General features: G+C 51.5%; 1 protein-coding gene across 1 annotated transcript in view; it reads right to left on the reverse strand.

Annotated features, from left to right (window-relative positions):
• Nucleotides 1–25,026, reverse strand: part of ldlrad3 (low density lipoprotein receptor class A domain containing 3) — a 48,109-nt gene that overhangs the window by 10,550 nt on the left and 12,533 nt on the right. Inside the window, 5 exon segments of the mRNA XM_049005178.1 lie at nucleotides 150–343; nucleotides 345–514; nucleotides 11,546–11,680; nucleotides 12,023–12,148; nucleotides 18,147–18,293. Coding sequence (XP_048861135.1) covers nucleotides 150–343; nucleotides 345–514; nucleotides 11,546–11,680; nucleotides 12,023–12,148; nucleotides 18,147–18,293 — 772 coding nt within the window.

A 25,026-nucleotide genomic window follows, 5' to 3' on the forward strand; every position in this document is an offset into this window, starting at 1 on the left:
TGGGAACGAGTATGAAATTGCACCCAAAAAAGGCACTTAATTCCTCCGATAATAACTCGACTGGGTTATCGTTTTTGCAAAAGCTTTAAATGTCCAGTATAGCCAGGGGAGGTGGGGGGGTAATAATGAAGTGAGTCAGGGGGCTGTACCTGACGTCCAGCACGGCCTGGGAGTAGGAGGGCGGGGAGTCCATGGGGTGCCCCGCAGGGTAGAGGGCGCTGGAGAGCAGGTGGAGGCTGGGGCGGCTGCTGAACATGCCGGAGGTCGGCGAAAGGCCCGGGGCGTGGGCCCGGTCCAGAATGACGAGGCGGGACAGGAGCAGCGGCTGCTGGTGCCCCCCGGGGCCGAACGGCGCGCGGGATCAGCATACTGCGCTTCCGCTGGTGGTGCAGCACCAGGGCCAACAGCGCCACCACAAGGACGAAGATGACAGCGCTGCCGATGACGGCGTACGTGATGCTGGGGTAGTAGCGCAGTCGGTAGTCCAGCGTCACAAAGTCCTGCCTGGGAGCCTCTGCAAAAAGAACGAGGGGGAGGGGGGTAAGAGCTACGTCCTGTCAGACGACAGTGGGGCACTGTCACCCGCACTGTCACCCGCACTGTCACCCGCACTGGCTCCTCACCTGCGAGTACAGAAGGACAGTGTGTGACCGTGAGAATGACATGGCTACCCAGGTGCAGCCGCTGTGGGGACAGAGGAATGCCCTTGTTACCTCCCCCCCACCACAATCTCGGGTCAGTGAAAAACATACCCCCCCCCACAGGAAGCACACAATTAACAAGAATGGCTTCACCATCCTCTGGGGGCCCAGGATGCTTGCGAGCGCTGTGTCCTTTCGCTCACCCGGAAGCCAGGGGTGGGGGCAGTTGGGAGCACCGCCTTTTTATGCCCATACGGTGTATCCTTTTGTCTTGGTGGGGGGGAGGGTGCAACCCTAAATGGTGCCTTGTGTCAGGGCATGCAGAAGCCCAACAGGGAGCGCTGTATCCATGGCAACCTGTTGTGAACCTGACCCCACGACCAGGGCCAGCAGCAGGCCATGCCCCGCCTTCCCCTGCCCGCTTGGCCTGGCCAGCCAATGAAAGAGCCTCTCTGAATGGTGGTGGTCGCCCCGTGGCCACAAGGCCTAATTATGAGCTGGTTCCAGCTGGGTATGGGACAAAGGGAGGGTAAGTATCACACCCACTCACCCTGCCCCACCCCATCCCGTCCCGCCCTGGGATCTATCCCAGTGAGCAGAACGCAACTCTGCTGGCAGAGGTTGGAGGCCGTAATGACATTGGGGAAATCAGATCATGCCGATCGCTTTGCCACGTTACGTGCCGAGGATGGCGATCTTTAAAACATCGCAGGGCTGATAAGCAGAGCGCCGGAATCCCCTCAGGCGGAAATCCCGCAGATTGGGCCCTGCGCTCTGTCTCCGTTTCTCTCTGTCTGTTTCTGATTCCAAGTCACATCACTGCCCTGGTGCAGATCACAGGCCTGTGCTGCTCCTTTAAACAGCAGGATATTTTATAACCCCGCAGGATTTCATGTGGCTCCGATCCCATCCGGCGTGATTCTGCTCTACCTGCTCAGCGTAGCTCTGTCACACATCTGCACACACAGATAAGGGCTCTCCAGCAACACACACACATACACACACATTTGTATTCACACCTTTCTGGGGACTCTCCATTCATTTCTATATGAAAAACCCTAATCCCAACAATGACGACCGTAACCCCCCACCAAGTCCTAACCTTAAACAGAAGTAACCAAACAAGTCTTGGCAGTTTTAGTTTTTTGATTGCATTCACAGATTTTTATAAAATTAATTTTCCCAAAAAATGCCCCCCCCCCCCACCATGTCAAAAGAATAGGATTTTATCACAGTCCTGGAGCCCGCAGTTTCAGTCTCCGACCCTGTAAATTGGCTGCCCGTGGGGGGGGCTGGAACGCGGGTGCCACGTCGACCTGCTGCCCCGTAAAGGCGCCCCACACACCCCACTCTGCTAAACCCTGCCAGATCTGAAATACACTGCAGCACTCCTCCTGGGGGGTTTCATTTGGGGGTGGGGAGATGAAGGCGTCAGGCCAGCCCTACTCTATCTCCGCTGTCCCCCCCCCTCCCAGTAGACCAAAGGCCAGCCCCCACCTGCTGTGGCTCAGCCTTTGTTTACCTATGAGGTTCTCTGCGACGGCCAGCAACCGACTCGGCCCTGACGGACACGCTCTCGGAAATTTCCTTCACTTCCATTCACTGCTGTTTGGAAATCTCCCCCCAAAGAAATAAACACTAAGGTTCCTTGAGGAGGAAAATAACAATTAAAAAACAAGAATAAATTACTTAAAAAATAAACAAACAGATTCCATGCGGCAAGAGGATGGAGAGCTGGGTGTCTCAGTGAACACTCTGCCCATGACCCCCCACCCCCATTTTATCGCCGTATTCCCCTGCACAGAACTAGCTCAGAGAGGCCACACACGTGGTACTGAAGGGAACTAAACTTATGAATCGATGAAGCCCCCCCTGCAAAGACAGAGAAAGCCTAAACAATGTCCCAGATGGAAATGTGTTGCCGTGACCCAGGCACGGAATAAGAATCCGCTTTACAGGACGGCTGTGGGACCCTGCTTCAGTTCAACTGGGGATGAACTTTAATTGCAGCACACCATGGTGCCTGGTTGCTGAGATACAAACATTTGAGTGAAACTCCCCACTGGTCGTCAGGGCCAAGAATGTGCATGAACGGCAGGCATGCGACTTTCTTCCCACCCCTGCTGGACAGACAAAACGATGGAAGGTGTTTGTCTTGTTTCGAGGGCGTGATCGCATTCAGGTGAATTGTGGGAAACCGCAGGCTTTGCCAGGTGCCTTTCTGTTGTCCGTGGAGATTCAATTATCCACTGAGAATGAATTTGACAAATATTGAAACATTTTTTTTAAACTTGTGCAAAAGCATGACAGTTCAAAGGACCCATTTCGAATACGGGGGATTATTTTGCCGAGATTTTTAGCATATATCTTCTAGAAATCAATACAGCTGACTTCTCTTTTCCCATGACGGTAACCAACGTCAGTGGTCGCGGATGAATAGATATAAGGACGGATGAAAGGATGACTTTTAATCTTTAATCTTTTAATCTGCTGCTTTGCTGCCACAGATGATAAGCGTGAACTCGTACACGCAATCACATGTGTCACTGCAGTGACAGACAAATCAAAGGGAAAAAAACATATTACAAAAACAGGCAAATATGAATGACCCCAGCAGGGGGCAGTATGACATGCTATTTTTTTTACTGAAATCCTCCCCTTGAATTACTCCTTCCTCACCCCCTTTGGTTAAACCATCCCAGATAAACAAGGCTGAGGCCAACTTCCCCCACCCCTTACCCACAGGCTCCCATTCAGGATGTCAGTGGGACTGTGGGCTGTGAAGCTAGGCTTTATAATATGCCTTCCGAACCAGGTCTTGATTTATATACACAACCCGGACCCCCAGCCGCTAGCTCAGGAAATCTGCCACCCATTTCGTACCATGGTCCGATATCATTTCTGGCCTACTGCACTCCGACTCCTTGCCAGATGCATGTTATCCCACACTTTATCTCCAGGGGGCGCCATAGAGTACACACACTCAGTACTGAGATCGTGAGAGGTTGTCGCGCTCCATCCAACATGTTTGGCTCCCTTATAATAGCTTGTCAGGCTTGGCCTGGGCCATTATCTCCTTGGTTTTTGTGCATAGAAGTCGACAAAGTGGCCTCATTGTTGGGGGGGTGTTGCCAGTCAACATTGGCAGCAGTCTGCAGTGCAGGAATTTCAAGACTACAGCTGTGTTTAAATAAATTTTGTAGCAGGTGATTAAAAATAAAAAACTTTTTTTAACCACAGAGTGATCAAACTGCCAAATAATTCAGTTGGTTTCCAAAGATGGTATGGCATTGACTGGGAATTATAAATTCTTTCAAGGGCAGCTGAAAGTTCTTTCTGGGGGGGGGGGGGGGGGGTGGGTAGCGCAGGGTCATAGTTCAAGGGAGGACTGTGGAGCAGCTTTGAAGATGAGATAATCACGGGACATGCAAAAGGGGGTGAGTGGTTTCTGTGGCAACTGGGAGTGGAGGGGGTAGGTCAACATATTCTGGCCTTTAGGTGGGTGTCCGTGGGTGACAGAAGAGGGGCGAGGGGATTAACATGTGCGTGCATGCTGAGAGCAAAAAAAAAAAGAGTAAACCTGAAGGACACCAAGGCTTCCACTCTGAGCCAGGATTGAAAAGGTTTGACCAGGCTACTTACCAGGCCTGCGAAGCGTACCGGTGGGTTAAAGTACGGCACAACAAACACCCACTCCTCGCTGAACCGCTTTCACGTGAATAATTCAACTTAAATCGCCATTACAATTATCATCAATTCGCCAGGAGCATTTTTCAGCGTTTTTCAAAACACGTCACATTCTCGCCACCAAAGGCTGCCACAAACAGTTATAATTAGAGTATTAGAGAAGCTGTTTTCATGAAACAGTATTAAGAAACTTACCTCCCAACCTACCCCCACCGCCCCCCCCCCACCCACCCGACCCGCAGCCTTGGAGTACTAGCAGGCCTGAAAGCCTCCCACCCGGCCACATCAGAAGAACCGTTTGACAGTTTCAGTGATTTTAATTTCCCTTTGTTTCCTTTGTAATAAATTGTCTATAAGTCCTTTTTAAAAGATGTGCTCAGCACAAGGGAAACACCAAAGGCGACTGGTGACTGGTGACTGGCGTTCGGGGGCGTTTCCCAGCAAAGCCAGATCATTACTTTCTGTAACCTGAAAAGGAGGAGGATGGTATTTAACTTTAGAGATAATCAGCCCCTTCTCAGACTTGCTCTGTTGAACAGTGAAGCGTGGGGGGGGTGGGGGCGTCCAATGTGCCCATTACATCTCCCTCGTCTCCTGCCCTTAATTTAGCCCCCCGTCGCTTCTCCTGAAAGATCCTGCGGATGAGAGCGGGTGTGAATGAGGTCCTACCTAGCAGAGTGGGTCACACCCCGAAATCCCACCCTCCTCTCCTCCGCTGGCCCCTTTCAAAACGGCTTTCCTCACACCGGCATGGAGCACAAACTCTCCACAAAGGAGATGACACTTTAACCGCCTTGCGTCTCAGAACAATGCAGCCTCTGTGAGTCAGGGGGCCCTGTGGCATACTCAGAAACATCCCATAATGAGCCTCAACACAAATAGCCCGTTTAATTGACCCGGGAGTGTCGTCTCGAAGATGCCACAGAGACTCGGTGCGCCTCGAGCATGGTCTTTGAGGAGATGTTTGGGTTTCAGAGTCCAGTTCCTTGACTGCATTGATGGTGGTTTTGTGGGGGAAGCTTAGCAATAGGAGGGGGTGTAAGGAGACAGTTTAGGGGGCAGCGGAGTAACTAAAAGGCACATTAAGAAGACACCACTAGACATTGGCACACCGCCTCCGGCCAGAATGGACACATGTCCGCTTGGAATCACGTAGATAAGGGTGGATTTAGAATAGTCCCAACTCAACCCAAGGCACCTAAAGAGTGTGAGAGGTCATGGAGGGGGGTGTTCACTGTGGACTGTTACAGCCCTGACATCTGGAAGCCAAAGATCACATCAACCAGTCCAGCATCCACCCTCCCGCTCTCACTGAGTCTTCATCAGAATGCAACAGCCAGATCTTCCGAAATTGGGGCCCAGTATTTATGTCTCAAACGGCTGGATTTGACCTGCTACCATTAGTAGCTGTAGGGCTACCTCGTCACCACTAAGCTACCTAATGTTAGCGCTCAGGAAAACAGGACTCCGTTGACGTTAACATCAGGGCACAAAGGCCTCGGTGCTAAGTGCTGCGCAGGGATACAGTTGGTGTGTGGAGTTCAGCAGAAAGTCAATAGTTCCTACATTAAACTGCTCACTACAAAGTCTACGGATTATCTTGAGTAACCGGATCAAGATTTCTGATAAGAGGCATTGCTGTTGAATTTTTCCTGATATATTATTTGGTGCTTAATCACCACAGAAATAATACCATTCACTCCTGTTGTACCTGACATTTCTATAGCAGATAGCTCCAAAACTAGACAACTGCCACCACAACAATCTGGATAAACAGTCCTACCTTTAAGTGAGTTGCGGACGCCATGCTGGCCACGGCCTCAGTAGTGGGGGGTGAGAAGCTGGTCCGGGAATATTTACGGCAACCAACACAATCCATGTTCACTGCTGCAGCATAAGTGTCCAATGCATTGAAACTTTAGAAGTTAATTTAGCACAGGGACAACCGACAGATTTATTCAAGCAGCTATCGTGATGCTTTATGGGTCCCTCATTCACAGCTAGAGGTTTGCTGACGTCCACCAGGGTCAGACCTGTAGGGACGTTAGCAGTTTGCAGACTGCCAGCCCATTCGACTACCCTGCTGCCTGTCGGCGCTTTCCATGAAGCTGGATGAGCTCTGCGGACCGAAGTCGTGTCAGCTACAGATGGTCGACCTCGTTCTTCTCCTCTTGGTGTGTCACTTGCATGTGAAACCTGCAGCCAACATGCTTTCCGCATGGGGAGCCCGGTCTGGCCAATGGGAGCTGGAGGGTGATGGGCTCGATGAAAACAGAACCGGAATGAGGCCAAGAGACAGAGCCTAGCGGGAAGGTCGGGGAAGAAGAGCGGAGATGGAAGACGCGGCTCTGCCGTGCTTCCGGAGACGGAAAACCGACAGAGCATCGGAGGAGCGGAAAGGGAGGCAGACAGGGGAGAGACGGATAAAAATAAAGTCTCTGTGGGAGCCGTCCGGAATTACCACTTCAAGCGGCTTACGCGTCATGTCTCGGAGCAAAGCGCTAGGCGGGATCTTCGGGGAAGGCGTGCGGAAACGGCAGTAAGAGGCCGCTGCGGCACGACTGTCGGGCAGGCAGCACGGCGCTATGGCTGAGCTCCAGCCAGGTGGGGCATTCCGGGATGCGGCACAGTTAGCCAATGAGCACTGAGCAGAGGAAATGTTAGAAGTAGGACACCAGAAATAGGGTCAGTGATGGTGTTGGTTTTTGGCTGCTCTTCACTTCCTTCATTAGCTTTGCTCCTCCTCACCTCCCCCCATTCTTCACTTTTCATTGGACACCTCCCTCCAGCCAACATATTTCATTGGACACCACACCCCTCCCTCCCCCCAGCCTTCACTTTTCATTGGACACCTCCCCCTAGCCATCACTTTTCATTGGACATCACACCCCTCCCTCCCCCCAGCTTTCACTTTTCATTGGATGTCACCCCCCCCCCCCCCCAGCCTCCCCCGGCCTTCACTTTTCATTGGACGCCCCACCCTCCTGCCCGTTTTCCATTTTGCGCCCTGGAACACAACAACGATGACGCCTCCCTGTGCGTCTTTCTCTCACCCCCGTGCTCGTTTACCCCCTGACTGGTGGGTCTGCAAAGCTCTCCGAGTCACCAGAGCCCAGGTCTCCAAATGAAATTCCTCACTATGGCGCAGAGCTGCCCATGCTATCAGTCAGCACTAAACCAACAATAAATTTAATGGTTCAACACACGTTTGCAGCTGACCTTCTCCTCTCGCCCCTGCTATGGTATAATGATCAATGTAAATGAAGCAAGACAGAAATATTATTGCAGGCTGACTGTAATAAAGCACACCTCTGCTCTGCTCGGGGAGTGTGTGTATGTTCTGTTCCTCTCGGGACTCCAGGGTCATCTTGGGGTCCAAAGACCACAGTTAGGCTCAGCAGCACTGGGCATCTCCAGCGACTTGAAGTCTGACTCCTGGCCCCACTGGATGGGTAGAGTTTGCATGGCCTTCCTTCCAGATACCAAAAACATTCCTCTAAATTCCCCTATGATAGACTGGCATCCCATCCTAAAAATTGCCATGAGTTTCCTGAAACTGGCTCCAACATCCCCCCCCCCCCCCCCCCCCCCCCAACCTATACTGGATAAACACTGTATGGTCGGCTGGTTCCGTATTAAAATAAAATTCTTGCTCCTTACTTCATGTAGGAATGCTTAAGAAATGAAACATGGCGGAGTGAGATAAACAGGCTCACTGGAGACCCGATAAACGCTCCGCTACTTATGTCAGCCGCGGAGTGAGGAGCAGCGGCACTTAAAGCGTCGCAGCCTTTATCGCTGCGTAAATGAGTGGATGCCATTTCACGCCCGGACCCTGCAGTGTCCACTCGTCACCACCAGAGAGCCTGTGCCCTCCACCGCAGCCCGGCACGGGCCTCCCTCAGCTCGCTCGCGCTTTCGACATCGGCGTCAGCAGACTGACAGTCTTTCCGTCAGACCGACTGGCATCAGGAGAGGTTTTTTGGGGCTACGCTGCTGTACCGCAGATGTTCTGCTCTGCAGTGCTGAGCCATGTTCTGCACCGTCTGCCTGCGCTGCTACAATAAATGATGCATGTCCTGACAGCCAAAGGCGAACAGAAAAAAAGGATCTTCTGTTCTGTAGAAGTTCAGGGGGGGCCCCGATCACCACTGGCGCCACCTCTGTGCAGGGGCGTACCGAGACACTCCAGGCCCCCCCAAGGCAAAATGTCACCTTGGGCCTTGGGTTGCCACTTTATGAAGAAGCACGGGATGCCTTCCCCTGATGATCAAATTTACCATGTCCCCCTAAGTTATAAATTGCTGTATTCAAGGGCCCCTATAGCGCTGGGCCCCTTGAATCTGCCAGGGTATTCGCACTCCTGTGGCCTCTGCGTCTGTGCCACACAACTCCATGTACAGATGGGAACAGAGTGAGAGAGAGTGACAGGAAGAGAGAGGGAGAGTGATGTGAGCCAATCTCCGCCCACTTGACATGAAGCCACGCCTACGTGCACATTTCCGGAAAACGCATCCATGGATACACTGGAGGAGGAATTAGCAGGAGACGGAGCCCTCGGAGCGGGAAAGTGCCGCACTCTGCAGTCTCTGGGATGTCAGGAGGTGAGGTGTTCAGTGCCTCCGCAGTGATCTCAGCCCCAACGCCAGCCAAGGTCTCTCCAGGGGGCAGGGGGGCGGCCTGGGAACACTGGCTCTTTTGTCCTGGCTGAAATTCCACCACGGGTCGCTGGGCTAGTAGGTTGCCACTTGGCCACCATCGCCATGGTTACACACCAGTAGGGAGGCGGGAGTGATTGTGGGAGCTGAACAACCTGGCCTAGTTCAGGGTTTGGGGGCGCGTGACACGCTAAAGAACAGGGGCCAACGCATCCCTCCCCCCCGGGGGGGGGCAGGGCTGCCAGTTCACCCCATCCGCCCACACGCTCGGATGGCCCTATTTAACCCTTTGATGAAGACTGGGGGGGCGGGTCTATGCCAGTGGGGAGAGCAAAGACTCACAATCGCACGCAGCAGGCAGAAGCACGCGCAAAGACACACACGCATACATCATAAAAGTGTTCTGGGCTGTAGAAGAGCTGGAGCAGAACTTCAAGGGCGTTTCAGAGCCCATTTAGAATGTGCTGGGGAGGCCGGCCCATCCTAGGTTTGGGGACAGGCCCGCTTTCGCGCTTGCAGGCCAGCTGGCCGCCAATGATGGATGAGGCTCCACAGCGGCTCCTTATGCTGCAGTATACGCAGCGAGCATCTCCGGCTCCTCGGGACCAGCAAAGTGTGCGACGGCACAGAAGGAAACACGGCTGCTCCTCAACGAGCCACAGACGTGAAAACCGATGGACTGCCCGTCGGTGACGTGCTCGCCGGCGCCGCTCTAGCTGCCAAACCAATGCCGAGACGCTGAGGGTAACTGATGGCAGGTTGGCGTCTGTGACTGGAGTCCCTCGCCGCAGCATGCTCATCATGCCCCTGACGAGGCGTGAAAGACGGTCACACTCTCTCACACACACACACACACACACACACACACACACACACACACACACACAGTCCATGTATTCATATCTTTATGGGGACTCGCCATATGATGACCCTAACCCCTACCCAGGCCAAACATTAACCATATGTAACCAAACAAAATACAAGACTTTTGGCATTTTTATTTTTTTGATTGCATTCATAGATTTTTCTAAAACTGAGTTTCCCCTTGTGGGGACCATTTTTAACCCCCCCCCCCCCCCACACACACACACACACAAAGCCTAGATTCTGATCCATAACTAATGCATCAGATGTCACCAATCAGAGGACAAATGACACATCTTCAATGCACAAGGGAAGTGGACCCTTTTCCACCATCAAACATCAGCGTCTCCACCGAAGTCCTCTGAACTCACTGGCCTGGAGCCTCCAGGAGACGGCAAGTCAGCGTCACTCAAGCGAGGGGAAAGTAAAGGAGGAGTAGAACAGCCCCCCCCCCCCCATTCCATCCCAAGGTGCTACGGGCTGAATTAATCACCCCACAGAAACCGCAAACTTCAGCATTAAGGGGCTGACGGTGTGGCGAGGTTTAATTACCAGAGGGTCTCCAACAGCACTGGGCTGCTGCAGGAGGATAGCAGAGATTTGGGGCCTTCAGAGAGGAGCGACGGAGACGGGGCGCGGCTCAGGTAGCTTATCAGAGCTCGTGCCTCTTATCAGCCCCTGACAGCATGCCTGCGATTAGCACAGGGCCAGGCCGGGCCAGACCAGAGCGGGATGGAGCAGAGGGAGGTAGGCGCGCGGCGTGCTGCATCCAAGCTCTCCCTGACAAAGGAGGGACTGAAATTTTCACGGAAAGTTTGCAGTGGCACAGGAACTAGTTATAAGGCATCTACATCTGGATGCTAGTGCCTTAATGCTCAGGGTTCATGCCTACTCGGCAATTTACAGCGCGGCGCAAATAGTCAGTCAATAAAAACGACGTTTGAATGATCTGCCTGTTGGTGTAAAACGATATTATGCCTCTCAAAGTGTGTCAGCTAAGCCGTTTCAAAACATCTGCTAAAGTTACTACAGTACCTTCATGGAGCAACCGATATGCACATGCAGTTTCTGACTCGACCACTAATATGCCTCGAATGACTAATTAATATCTCATTGAGTAATTTAACATATTATGTTTATTCATTACGTCAGCTGCTTGTGAACTTTAATAAAAACATGGAACGGCTGAGGTCCCCCTGAGGGGAGGTTTGGGAACTGAAGCGGTGTCCATCTAGCCGTCCAGCAAGACATCAGTGAACTTTTTGGACAACAGAAGAAATACCTGTTAGTTTTTAATTGTGTTACTGTTTTTTTTTTGCATATGTTTTAAAGTTAAACTGTGTTTTTTTTCCTCTGAGCAAATACACCCTTACTACCAAGATAAATAGCTTTCAACATTTCCTTTGACTGCCTAAGACTTACAGTACTGTACACTATCGCAGACAGACAGGAACAAGGTAACCGTAAAGCCAGCGTCTGCATGACGCAGCCATAAAACACGGAGCTGCAAGACAGCCGGAGGGAACAGCACGTTTAAAGTTTAAAACATTTCATTCAGACCACCTGAATTTGGCATTCAGTTTGGCAAAGCGACATTACATTTTCCAGTAACAATGAATTCATTCCTCTCAGTAGATCACAGGTGCAGGGAGTGTGTGTGTGCGTATGCGTGTGTGTGTGCACGTATCTACGCACCGGGTGTGGTGTGGCATTCCTCCTCATCGCTGTTGTCCAGGCAGTTGTCCTGGCCGTTGCATAGGAAACTGCGATCGACACAGCGCCCGTTGTGGCAGTGGAAGCGGGTGGCGGAGCACACCAGAGGGTTAGCCGCTGCATGGGGAGAGGACGCGGTGTCAGGGTGGGGGCGGGGGTATCTGCCGCTGTCACAGCCCCCCACCTGAATCCGCTTCCCAAGCTCACTTGGGGAAATGAGATCGCAGCTATAAAGCTGCCCGGCGAGACCACGGGGCAGACACAGAACCTTCCAAATTAGATGAAAGGAGGGACTGACGCTCCCAGGGACAATGGAGCAGAGCCAGTCTGTGCTCACAGTCTTGTGTTACCCACAATCCCATTACAATCCCTGTGCTTCCTGTCACATGCCCCGAGTAGAATCACACTCTGCCCTTATAGTGGCCCCCCGCAACCTGGGGGCACTGTCGGCCAACTCACTGCAGTTCTCCTCATCGCTGCCGTCCGGACAGTCGATGAAGCCGTTGCAGCGGAAGCGGCCAATGATGCAGTGCTCGCCGTTGGCACAGGCGAAGAACGTGGATGCGCACTTGGATCTCAGCTTGGCTGCGGAGAGGAGGCAGGACATAATTAGGGAACCGGGGACAGGTTAAGGCCGGACTGGACCGGACCGGGTGGGGGGATGCGATTATAGACTGGGGGATACAGTCAGGTGGATATACAAGAAGGGAGACTTCTGCCTCAGGCAGGCGGGGCTGGGGGACCAGGGGACAAGACACAATTATGAGGGTCCGGGGGGGGGTGAAGGTGATTACAGGACCGATAATGGCTGTATGGCTGGCAGGAGGCAGGCCTGCTATAGTTTGTCTGCCTTCCTTGTACTGCTTGTGTTAAGACCCCATGTTGCTCCATGCTGGGGGGTTCCCCAGCGCGAAGCCATCAACAAACTGCCCTGTCGGGGGGGGGGGGGGGGAATGCAGGAGCCTGCAAGAGCTTTAAAAAGTCAGTGAACCGCCAGAAAGCAGATACCATGCAAAGGATACGACAATGGGCTACAGGCTTGGTGCAGAGACACACGGCTGCATGGCTCCTCGTGTCACGCTTCATGAGAAAGTCGCAGGTGGGGGGGGAGCGGAAACAGCCCTGAGTCTGCGGTTGGGGCGGTTACCGCTAATTCCCGCAGGTTCTCCACTTTCGGGCCGACGCGCGCATACCCGCCGGCACCAGACCTGCCCAAAAGCGCAGATGAAACAGCCTCTCTCAAGGAGGCGTTAAGCACGACAAATCGTGCCAGACGTAACGAAAAGGGATTGAAGTGCACCCTGTCAATCCCCCCCCCCCCCCCGCATGCATAAAAACAGCAGAGCATTTTAGCCTGCTTAGCATAACGTCGACTCCCTTCCACTGAGCATGAAGCGGGAAGGGGCTCTGAATTTTAAAAAGCTGTGTCAGTGAACTCAAGCTCCACAGACCCAGCCTCACTCTCCCGCCGAGCGTTTGGGCCCAGCTCACAACTTCTGTGTCAGGTCTGGCTCGCAGAAAACTTCAGAGGATGTGTGGAGGCCCTTTCCACGCTACTGAAATGCCAGGTACTGTGTACGCATCCAGACAAACACGACACAAGCGAAACTAATCATAAATAATGGAATGTTATGTTGTAAAACCTCTAGTGAAAATGGAATGACAGACAAGCCTTAAGAATATGTGTGGAAATATTAATTACCGTGTTATTCCTCCGCAAAGGTCACTTGATCTCACCTGGATACACAGACCTGCTTATACCATCCTACATGTTCTCTGGTTTCCCCCCACAGCCCAAAAACATGCCAGGCCAAATTGTCCATGTGTGACTATGTATGAATGGTGTGTGAACATGTGCTGCGGTGGGTCGGTGTCCCATCCTGGGTTGTGCCCGGCCGTGCTGGAGGGATGCAGTTACGCTGTTTTTCCTTTGTGTGGCAGCACTGAATAGGCAGATCTCCCGCCCTGGGACGCACCCCCCTCCTACTCCCAGACCCAAAACATGTGTGACCCCCCTAGTTAGGGTCGCAGGGGACCTGCTGCCCACTTGCATAAAGCTGGCGGGCAGCTGGACGGGACGGAAGTCACCGGACATGATTGTCGCTTTTTGGTCCCACACGTGAAACGATTCAGCGGCCGCAGGCCAGCCGCTGCGCGCGTCGATTTTCTGTCTGGTCGCTTAAGGACGCTGCTGGACTAATTAAATCAATGCAGCTCCCCCCCCCCACCCACCCTTGGTACTGACACTGAGGAAAGTGGGGAAAAAACACCCGCGAGCGCTGTGGCCTCGCAGGACCAAGGAGAGCCATGGAAAAAGGCCCCCAGCCAGTGAGCTCAGCCATGTTCGACAAAGGACAGCCCTGCGTATGACTGATTACCGGGTACCAGCCACCACAGCTGACCTTGACAATCACACGTCTACATAAGTTTATTCAAATTTATAGACGCTCAATAGTTTTGTTATTTCCTCCATGTTTAATTTCATTCCAGGCATTTTCCGTTACAGTCGAATGTTGTTTACAGATGTCACCTCTTCCCTCTTCTCTCTTCTCTTCTCTGTGTCACTGTCAGAATGCCTCCAGGCTCACATCCTGCTGCGGCTTCCCGAACCCGACGGAGCGGGGGGTGGGGGGGGGACCGACAAGTCTGGGTGCGACAAAAGCTTCCAGCTCATAACACTAGGGGGCGCTGTTTGGAGGATAAGAAGTCAAAAGGGAATTTGCTGGGGAGCTTGGCACTGACCCCCCCCTGTCATTTTTCACCAGCACCACCATCAAGGATCGACCTGGACAAGTAGGTGATACAGGAGCTCAGCGCTGTGCAGGAAGCCAGGGAGAGGCAAGCAAGGCGCCGGGCTGAATGCACCCTCTGATCCTGTATTCTGAAATACCATCAATAGCTAATGGCACTCGGATGTAAGGACAGTGGCCACAGAGACAGGCTGAGCAGAGTCAGCAAGACAAAAGCAATCAATCACCCCATTTTAAAGGATGGCCCGACCTTTGAAATGCAGGTGTGACACAATGCTGCACCCCACCCCAATCAACTCCGCATGGTTTTGGGTTTTGGCCAGCAACGTTCGGCCACCCATTAATGCTCCGTTTGCACAAATATTTCAGAAAAGGTAACTTTCATCCGATGAGCGAGTTTTGACAGTGAAAAGAGGGAAAATAAAGTCTTGGCTAAAATACCACGGGATCAGCTAGCCTCTCACACGGCGAGCCTCTCTGGCTGTTAACTACATCATTAAGTGCTTTGTAATGGACCTGCTTTGAGCGAATGGTTTTCATGGCCACTATAAACGTGAGGCATCGTCATGCTTCAGTAAGTTCTTCCCCATTTTGCTCGGGTCTTACCTGCCGTCTTCGGCTGTGCAGTAAACACGGCCCATTCGATGCGTCATGGCTGCTTATTGCCATTAATTACAGTGTAAGCAGCTGTCCAATCAATGCCGGAGGGAGGAAAACCTCATCCAATCATGTGGCTCCTCATTCCTGTCCATAGGACAGAATCTCTCCTGACTATTTAGCCACAGCGCCATCCTCCTCAATCCTAAGGACACTGAAGCACACGTCAGGACAGAGGGAGAAACTGAGGATGCAGTCACTTGATATTTAATAACAATATTAACAGATCTTGGTGAGGAAATCCTCTTTCTGCCTAGCCACCTTGCTCTCCGTGACACACATGTAGGTGTGAGCAAACTTGCCAGCCACTGGCAGTGGTGCCCATAGAGCTGGGGGTTAAAGGCCTTGCTCAAGGGTCCACAGACGTGACTATTCAGTCACGGCTGGGCTTGAACACACTTTTCTGCCTCGCATGTCCCGTCTCACATAAGCCCTCGATGAGCAAACAGAGATTGCAAATGGCTGCCTTTCCTCTCCTCTAACCACCTCGTTGGCATGCCACCCTAAAGCGTTCCCTGGAAACAGGCTGGGGGACCGGTGTTGGGAAATAGGCTCGTTTATCTGCACAGCTGGGCCAGGTGGGAGGCTCCCCCGGGGCAGAGGAGAGACAGGCCAGCCCCCCCTCCCCCCCCGCCATGGCAACTAGCCCTGCGAACGCTGTGTGTTCTGATGGCACCGTAAACATAGTGCTCTCTGACCTGACCCCCACACCCCCCCCACCCACACCAGCACTAATTAGACCATAACACGTCTGCATGCAGGCTGCAGAAAACATAAATAATGTAGTTCTTAGGAAGATGACATGAGCAAAGCCGTGAAATCATTCCATCTCGCTGGGGGGGGGGGGGGGGGGGGGGGGGGCATTGATGATGTCCATTGCTGACCGCGAGGCAACCAGATACAACCTCAGAGACTCAGGTAAACACGCATGACCTCCTACACCAAACACCACACAGGTTGGGAGGGAGAGGATGTCCTGGGGTGGGACAGGGTCAGGTGACCCAGGCCCTGATAATACAACACACCTCTTTGTTTCCCCCCCCCCAACAGAACAGACCTTACAGCTACAGCTCCCGCTCCCATCTGAGGACCCCGAAAATTGGCCACATTTTGGGTTTGAAATGTGTATACAAAAATACAAGACAAACAGATAAATGGATTATAAAAATATTATTTCAGGGATGCTGAGATAAAAGTATAGTGGCTAGAGCCTCCTAAATGTGATTTAGAGCCGCCTGTTCTGTCCTGTACCTGCATTTCTGCCTCATCTGTTATATTCATACAGACCCTCATACAGACCTTCATACAGACCCTCATACAGACCCCTTACTTCCTTCTACCCTCATCATGTGAACCTGTGCACCTTCCCACCTGGAGCAAAATGCGCACAGTGCCAATCCCTATAGACAGAAAAGCGTCCAGTAAGCAAAAAACAATATTAACATTCTTTGTTTTGCTGCTGAGCTAATGATTGTATGCAGAGCTCCTTCATCCACCTGGATATTTCATGAAGCTGGGGTTGGGTGGTCTCCTCGACGGCAGTAAACCAGTAACTAACGTGCGATCGGGTTTCTAGCCGGCGTCCTTAACTGGACGGGCTCAGCCATGAAAATGGCAGTAAGTCACGAACGCTGCTATGGGGCCTCTGATCTACCTCCATAATAATGTGCAGATATCCCTTTGAATACAGCAGAATGTTCCGGAGGGTGCAGCGATTACCGAGTGACTGGCTGAGAGACAGACAGACAGGCAGACAGAGAGACAGAGCTTGACAGACAGATAGGACCTTTATTGATCCCACAGGAAATGTAGGCATCCAGTATCTTACACATATAAAAGACCACAATGGCATTCAGTATCTTACAGTACATATATAAAAGACCAGAATGCAAGGGAATAATTGGAAGAAGAATAAAGAATAATAAGACTGACAAACTGGGAGGGGGGCTGGAAATGCTGCTTTCCCTGCTTAATTAGGTATGTGCAGGATTCAAACAGTGATACGAGTCACTTAAAGCAGCGTTAAAAGCACTCAGAGCCGGCACTATTGTCCAAGCCATGGAGCGAACCAAGGGTGGATCTCACGGGGGGGGGGTACACGCATTGGACCTGAGTAGGACACCTTTTATGTCTCCCAGCCCTTTCCATTTTTGCTCTCTTCCTATGTGAATGGTTTGCAAACAGTGAACCACACACAGATTGACTGGCTAATTGAGGCAGTCACAGACTAAACTCACAGTGTTTGCAACAGTATCACATTTGCTGGCCACTGTAACTGCTGTGGGATCCGATCCAAGGGCTTTTAATGGAACAGCGGGATCTTAGACTGGAAAAAAATGAACTGCTTTCAATTATTTCAGACCACCATAAGGGATATTGGACAGTGGTCAAGGACACAGAACTGTCTGTATCTGGGAGATGGGACATTTGAGGGGAATATCGGTCTTCCCTCAGGGATATCGGGATGGAATGCAGGCCAGGATGACGGCGAACTGCAAAGTGGAGCCCCCTGGGGGAACGGAGGCAGAAGGCCTCGAGGTAAAACGTTCCTGCTGTCTGAGTGGGTTCCCCATAACAGCCTCTCGTCATTCTACCCCCAGTCAACCGTCCAATCAAATGCACACAAAAGACCAACAGAGGTCTCCAGTACAACCACATGACTTACGAACAGGACAGATCACACCTGTGTATGAAGACCAAAAGGCTGTAGGCGCCTGGGAGGGGAGGCTGGAAATGTTGCTTTCCCTGGTGAACTGGTAGGACCCAGACCACAATAAAGCCCCCCCCCCCCACCACTTTAAACATTGAGGAGCCCCACAAAGAAAGCAAGCCCCTCCTCCTGCTTGAGGCAGACCCAGCAGAAAGAACAAGATTGTAGGGTGTCGTGTGTGTGAGATGCAACACCCCCCAGGCAAGGTGTGCAGGGCCTCAAACGATCATTAAAAAGACACAGTGAGTACAGAGTGGAAGCCCCCCCCCTCCCCCACCCAACAAGGGACCATCTACAGGCACTGTAATTGGAACCATATATCAAACCGGGAGTTTCTGAGAGCTGGGCGTGGACAGGCAGAGACAGGGCACGGATGAGACCGGAAGAACCGAGGAGTGGGGGGGGGGGGGGGGGGGGGTAAGACTTAGGACTTTCCAGAGAATTCCTGCAGGGGGGAGACACTCACGGCAGCTCCTCTCGTCGCTCCTGTCCAAGCAGTCGGGCTGACCGTTGCACTGATAGCTCCCTGGGACACACTTCCCATCACCGCACATGAAGTTACCCGGGATGTTGCACTCCGCGGTGAAGTTGTTTCCGGGAAGCAGCTGGCTATCTGTGGGGTGGGGGAGAGAAAAGCATTAAAACCCCCACAGGCACCCGCACAGGTGCACAGAGAAGTGTGACACAAGTCCGTGCTGGATAGAGACACAAGTCACCAGAACATGACTCACACACATGCATTTATCGTAGAGTACGGCTCCACCACCTCCAATCCTGCTGCAGGAAACACCCACGCTCTTGTGAGCACAACCATACACACCACAGCTGCCCTCTGTTACAGCGCCGCCCTGGTGGCCTGCTACAATCAGCCTCTCTGTCTATCTCTTTCAGTCCACCCTATTGAAACTGAGATGGGGGAGGGGCCGGGCAGTGAAATACCGGTAGATGCTGGTATTAATGCTGAACCTGATCGCTTGGTGATACAGCAGCAGCTCAAGGTAAAGTTAGCGCCTAGCAGGTGGGCTGGACGGACAGTCACTGGAGCAGCTCGTCCACCAACAGCCTATGGTAATGCCCGGCCAGGACCCGCCCCCTCAACACTGACCAGTCCCCTGCCTACATCTAGCTGATTGACAGGAAGCAGGGAAAAGCAGGTGTGAGTCTTCAGCCAGCATCAGAGATGCCATAATTCCCTGCATTTAAACACCTACCCTGTGTGTTTGTCCAAAATGGCAGCTTGAAACAACGATTCACGAGTGCTAGCATTCTCCCTGCTATCATACAATTATCTACATAATAAAGATCTCATTTCCTTGCACTAAAACAAGATGCATCTAATTGGTGAGCTCTTCACAAAGTCCTTCCCCATGGTTTAATCTCCTTGTACTTGGGATCTCGCCCATGACTTTTTTACTGAAGGAGCCACGCCCCACAGCCCTTCCCCCCTCCATACACACACACACAACGGTACGCAGAAGAACACAAATACCATAACAGACAATCTTTGGTTTAATGCCCCCATTTCCCAAGACACAACACTCACAGACACTTTCCTGGGTTGGAGAAATGATTTCACCAGCACGCTCCGCTTTCTAATCCCTGGGGAGATCAATTACTCCACACACCTGGCACTCTTCTCAGAGATGATAACACTTCTGGAATAAAATCCTCCAGTTTGCAGAAGAATACTCAAGTCTGAGGAGGAGTACACTAGTAAGATCTGAGCAACTACTACTTCCAAGGAAAGCCCTTTGTTTTAATTTTTAATCTACACTCTTTCTACATCAGGCTTCACGTAATGTTCCCTGAAATCTGGCCAAATCCCTTGGAGTCAGCGTCACTCCAGGACAGTGTCTGTTCAAAGTGGGACAGTCACTTTCCAGCTGGTGAAAAGCTGAAGCCTCTGATGTCCTTAAAGTCCACAAAGGTGATTTCAAACATACGGTGACAATTAAGGGCTAATCTAGTACAGGGACAGAAAGACAAGGGAGCCAATCCCAGAAAATACAGGGCACAAGTAGGAGGGACTCCTTTGACAGTCACACACACGATGGGCAATTCATGGAGTTTTTGGGCTGTGTGAGGAAACTGGCACTATTAGGGCCCAATGATTTCTGGGATGTGGAAAATGCGGACAGAATTGCGGATTCAAGGCATGAAAATGGTGTTTACTTATAAACACTGAAATTTGCGGATATTGGGCTGACATTCTAAACCCATGACTTTTTTTCTACATTTTGTGATTCTCAAGATGGTGTAAAAGGTCCTTGCAGCAGGCATGACTGGAGACTTTTTTTAGTAGGACGGAATCTGCCACAGCCAAATCTGGCCAAGTGCAAGGATGTAGCTTCCATAAGGCTCATTTGCACCTCAGGAACTCAGGGCACATCCCAGGTGGTCCAAACATTTACAAGAATGCCCCTCTAATCATGTCTCCATTGCGGTGTAAGAACCAGTGATGTGCACGTCCATCCACAGGCGACCTGAACTCGTCCGGTGCTTTTATTCAACCTGACTGTGACTCAAACCTCTAATATGAATACACAGAATGCTGCCTGACCCACTTTATATGCTTAAATCAGGGGTCTCCAACTCCGGTCCTGGAGAGCTACTATCCAGTACCTGGCATCTGATGAGTAACACCTGTTCCTGGTATTTACCTGAGATCTTATCTTATCTGCTTATAAGGGTTAGGGTTATAGGCAAAACAGACAGAGCACAATGCATCATATTCTAAAGACTACAAGACCTGTGTCTCCTTAAAGGCTCATTTTGTCCGGTTCTTCAGCTTGTAAAAAATTTAAATGCAAAATGGATCAAAAATAAATCTGAAAAAAAGAATTTGTAATAAAGTAAAACTGAATCTGAGAATAAATTAAATAGATTTCTTAGGTTCCTATATTAGCACGGCAGGACGTGCGAGCACGACACTGAGATAGATCTCGGCGCCAGTTCTGCTCCACCGCTCACAAGGCGATTCTGTTTCACTAGATAATTTATTCATCCTTACAAGGTGAGGTAATTATTCTAAGAAGGTGCCTTTCGGCACAGCGCCTCCTACATGCCGAGGGGTGAGGTTCGGGGTGGCTGCTTTTGCAATAGCTCAAAGAAGACAGCAGGGGGCGTCCCACGGCTGGCATCACTTTAATGCCTTATCTGCTGCTGTCACTGCTTATCTGCACAGAAAGTTCCGCACTATAACTCATTGAGTTACTCACTGGATCCTCTATCCCCCCCCCCCCCCCCATCTGTGATGAAAACGGACAAAAAAAAATCAATTTAGTCGTCTGGTTACAACGTCAAGAGGTCTAAGGTGAGCAGTAATGCTGGAGTCTGAAATCATCTCCGTGAGCAGAATATCGTCTCCATAATTTATTACGAAAACAGGCTTGGGTTACCCAGCATGCATTTCAGCCCCCATTTAATCTCCCAGTCGCCTTGCACACAAATATCTTTTACAGAAAATCCCGAGAGGCTAAACAAATACGTTATTTGATCTAAACAAAAGAAAAAAACGAGATAATTCACATCTGGATAATTAATTTTTTTTATAGGGCTAAAAAAACTGATCGACTACAAATGCTCAGCTTCTGTCCATCAATGGGAAGGAAAGACAAGAGATGGGAGAACTGGAGGTGTGTGTGAGAGTTCCCTGTAATGGGTTGGTGCCCCATCCTGGGTTACTCCCTAGTTTGTGCCCGTAGCTTTCGGGACAAGCAGGTATGGAAAATTGTGGATGGATGCTAGGCGATCAGTACAAAATGGCAGTAATATGCTCTGTGCTTCAGGAATGGGTCCAGTGAAAACCAGCCCTTTCTGAAGCTTATTCCCTAAGCTGTAGCTCTCTAAGAGGCAGAATGGCAGCCACGCATGCCAGCGTGCCATTCAGCTGCCATGGCTACAGCCGTGCTTTCACAGTGCTCTCACCCTCAACACATACCTGTTAGGATGCCAGAAGTCAGAAGATTCATGGCATCAGAATTACGATTAAAGGAGCAGCTGTCATTGAAGACCTACAAGATAAACAGGGACGCAAATATAAACCGGTGCCATCTCTCTCACGCTAAGTGGACCTGCAGTTCACTGGAGTTTGACTTCAGGGACTCCCAACGGCCATCTCCTGAGGACAGGAAGCTACAGCCCACCTCCGCCAGCGCCCACTGATCTGCCCATAACATTTCAGATGAAACAAGTCATAACAGCTCTGGGCAGTTTATGATAACTGTCAGGGCATCTTATGAGTGGCTGGAGTCACTCTCAGTCTTTCCCATCTCGCCTCTGCTGTTCCCGGGGGCGTTTCTGTGGACATTATGAAAGCGTTACAGTGACGACGCTGGCTGAAGGTTCCCCAGGAGGGTCCTTCACTGAGCGAGGAGGCCACTTGATAGGAGTCAGGAGAGATCTTCTGGTGAATAAGCATCCCCATTTACGTGTGAGCGTGGGCCGAGCGGCATGAGGGTCGTATCTCTGCTTTTGTTACACTGCGGGACGGAGATCACAGCAGATTAAATCGAATTACATGACTACCTCGTAGTTACTGTGGGCCGAACGCTCCCGCACAGCAGAAGATGGTGTCTGACGGCACTGGATTCGATATGTTGTGCTGGAAGGTTCGAGGAGAGCTTGCGTCGTGTTAGAATTCAGAATTAGCTTCCCCCTGTGAGCGACCAGCTGCAGCAAGACCCGCTTACACGCTTATTCAATACCTCCCCTGACAGCCGACCTCTTTCCAGAGCCATTCCTGGAGCCAAGGGCACCAACAGTTTCTGTGTACCGTGCGCATTCAGCACGGCCCACAGTGACGGCTCGCCTCGTTCCCGCTGTTGCGTGATCTGCTTGAACACGGCGAGCTGAGAGGCAGGTTTCCGGGACATTCTGTCCATCTGCCAATCTGTCGATCTGCCCGTATAGTTCGAGGACAGCAGGTGGTCCAAGTAGAACTTGCTCGTACTGACTGTCCCTGTATGCTAGGGGGGGCGGCATTCAATCTGTCTTCCCAAAAATGCCATAAGCTAGAAGGGGTGGGCTTATACACCTAAGGCGGGCCCACCAAAACCAAAGAAGGGACAGCATGGGAGAATGACATGCAACCCCCCCCACCCCGATGATGACAATCTCCAAGTCAGAAACAACCGTTGAGAAGGGGAACCACCCGTGTCCAAGTACCCTTAATATGACCTTTTTGTCCCCAGTACGCTGGGCGTGGGGCCATGGCAAATCCTTCTTGTGGTTTCACTTGACAGCTTAATTCCATCAGAGCCCCCGAAGGTGAGTCGTATTCGGGCCGCTGCAGTCGCAAACGGACAATGCGGTCTGTGTGCTTGTCCATGTGTGCATGCGTTGTAGCCTGTAGCATTTTAGCGAATTAGAGCCTAGCATAGGCCGTGGGGTTTAGCGATGCCCTAGCATAGGCCGTGGGGTTTAGCGATGCCCTAGCATAGGCCGTGGGGTTTAGCGATGCCCTAACATAGGCCGTGGGGTTTAGCGATGCCCTAACATAGGCCGTGGGGTTTAGCGATGCCCTAGCATAGGCAGTGGGGTTAGCGATGCCCTAGCATAGGCCTTGGGGTTAGCGATGCCCTAGCATAGGCCGCGGGGTTTAGCGATGCCCTACCATAGGCCGTGGGGTTAGCGATGCCCTAGCATAGGCCGTGGGGTTTACCAATGCCCTAGCATAGGCCGTGGGGTTAGCGATGCCCTAGCATAGGCCGTGGGGTTAGCGATGCCCTAGCATAGGCCGTGGGGTTTACCAATGTCCTAGCATAGGCCGTGGCGTTAGCGATGCCCTAGCATAGGCCGTGGGGTTAGCGATGCCCTAGCATAGGCCTTGGGGTTAGCCATGTTCTAGCATGCTCTGTCAATGCACCTCACACACATAATGCACCAATGCACATCCTCAGTCTAAACTGAGCTCCACATTCGTCTGCCTGGAAACGCGCGACAATTAGATTTTTTCTTTTTCTTTTTGGTCTTCCCTGTGAAGCAAGCAGCCCGGCATCTGTGTTCTGTTACTTTATCTCCTGTTAAGAGCCCCTGCATCGAGGAGCATAATTTTCTACACATGACGCAGGAAAGCGATTTTCCAGCGTCTGGGGCCTCAAAGCGAAGCAGAAAAGACAGAAGGGGCTTGCGGCAGGGATCCGCAGCAGAGCGAGAGACGAATGCCTTGGCGATGCTCTCCTGCTGCTGATGCTGGCGAACGACGGGTCACGCAGACAGGTGACCTCCCTCTCCCTTACTCACCCCCCCCCCCCCCCCCCACCGAGCCTGGCCGCTCATCTCTGCTCGTTTTATTCACATGTTTAAAGAAGGTCCGTCACTGACAGCCTGCAGGCCCCCTTACAGAACCAGCCTGGTCCTTTGGCTTGTTATTCTTTACTCTCCTAGAATAACAAACAGCCCACCCCCCCTCCATCTGCTGAACCCCAGCAGCGGATGTCAGTCATTCCTTCCCTAAGGACTCAGGTTTTTAAGAGTGCTCTCTGCACCCCCCCCCCTAATACCAGTAACTTCTGTTTCTTCATAAGCCACCCCTCCATCCCCACCACTCCCAGTCACACCAGCAACAACAAATATCTCCCCATAGACACATCAAGGTGACCCTGCAGACAGACATAAATAGACTGCATAATAAGCGATGATCAATACACTATTTACACCCTTCTATGAATACTCGCCCCAAACCCCCCGTAAAAGCTTTTAAAGGCTTTTTGCCTTTGGAGGATGAATAATAGATAATGGCCAAGTCAGTGGGTGTGGCTACCAGAGACACAGACTCAGATACAAGGATATAGATACAATACAGATACAATCGGTCATCCCGGCAACGTGGGCCCTCCCGGCAAAGCGGGTCCTCCCGGTGATGTGGGCCCTCGGTCATCCCGACCATGCGGGCCCTCTGGGTGACGCCGGCCCTCCCGGTGATGTGGGCCCTCGGTCATCCCGACCATGCGGGCCCTCTGGGCGACGCCGGCCCTCCCGGTGATGTGGGCCCTCGAGCATCCCGGCCACGCGTGCCGTCTCTCTTGCAAAATGCCCACCGATGTTGCCAAATTGACAAGGATTGCCAAATACTTAAAAATCTTAAAATATCTAAGTAAAAACTGTCAAGTATAACAAACCATATCTCCAATTCGGATTTTAGACAGTTTTAAAATTTTTTGCTTAAAACCTATTATTTTGCAATGTGGGATAATTTTCACTGATTAAATATACTAAGTAGTAAAATACATCACTTCTATTCATGTTAGAATACATCACTTCTATTCATGTTAGAAAAATTCAAATATGCAATGACTTTATAAATTACAAAAATGCTACTTGTTCTCCAATCCTGATCACTACTG

This window comes from Brienomyrus brachyistius, unplaced genomic scaffold (genome assembly GCF_023856365.1).
Source record: "Brienomyrus brachyistius isolate T26 unplaced genomic scaffold, BBRACH_0.4 scaffold154, whole genome shotgun sequence".
NCBI classification, from domain to species: domain Eukaryota; kingdom Metazoa; phylum Chordata; class Actinopteri; order Osteoglossiformes; family Mormyridae; genus Brienomyrus; species Brienomyrus brachyistius.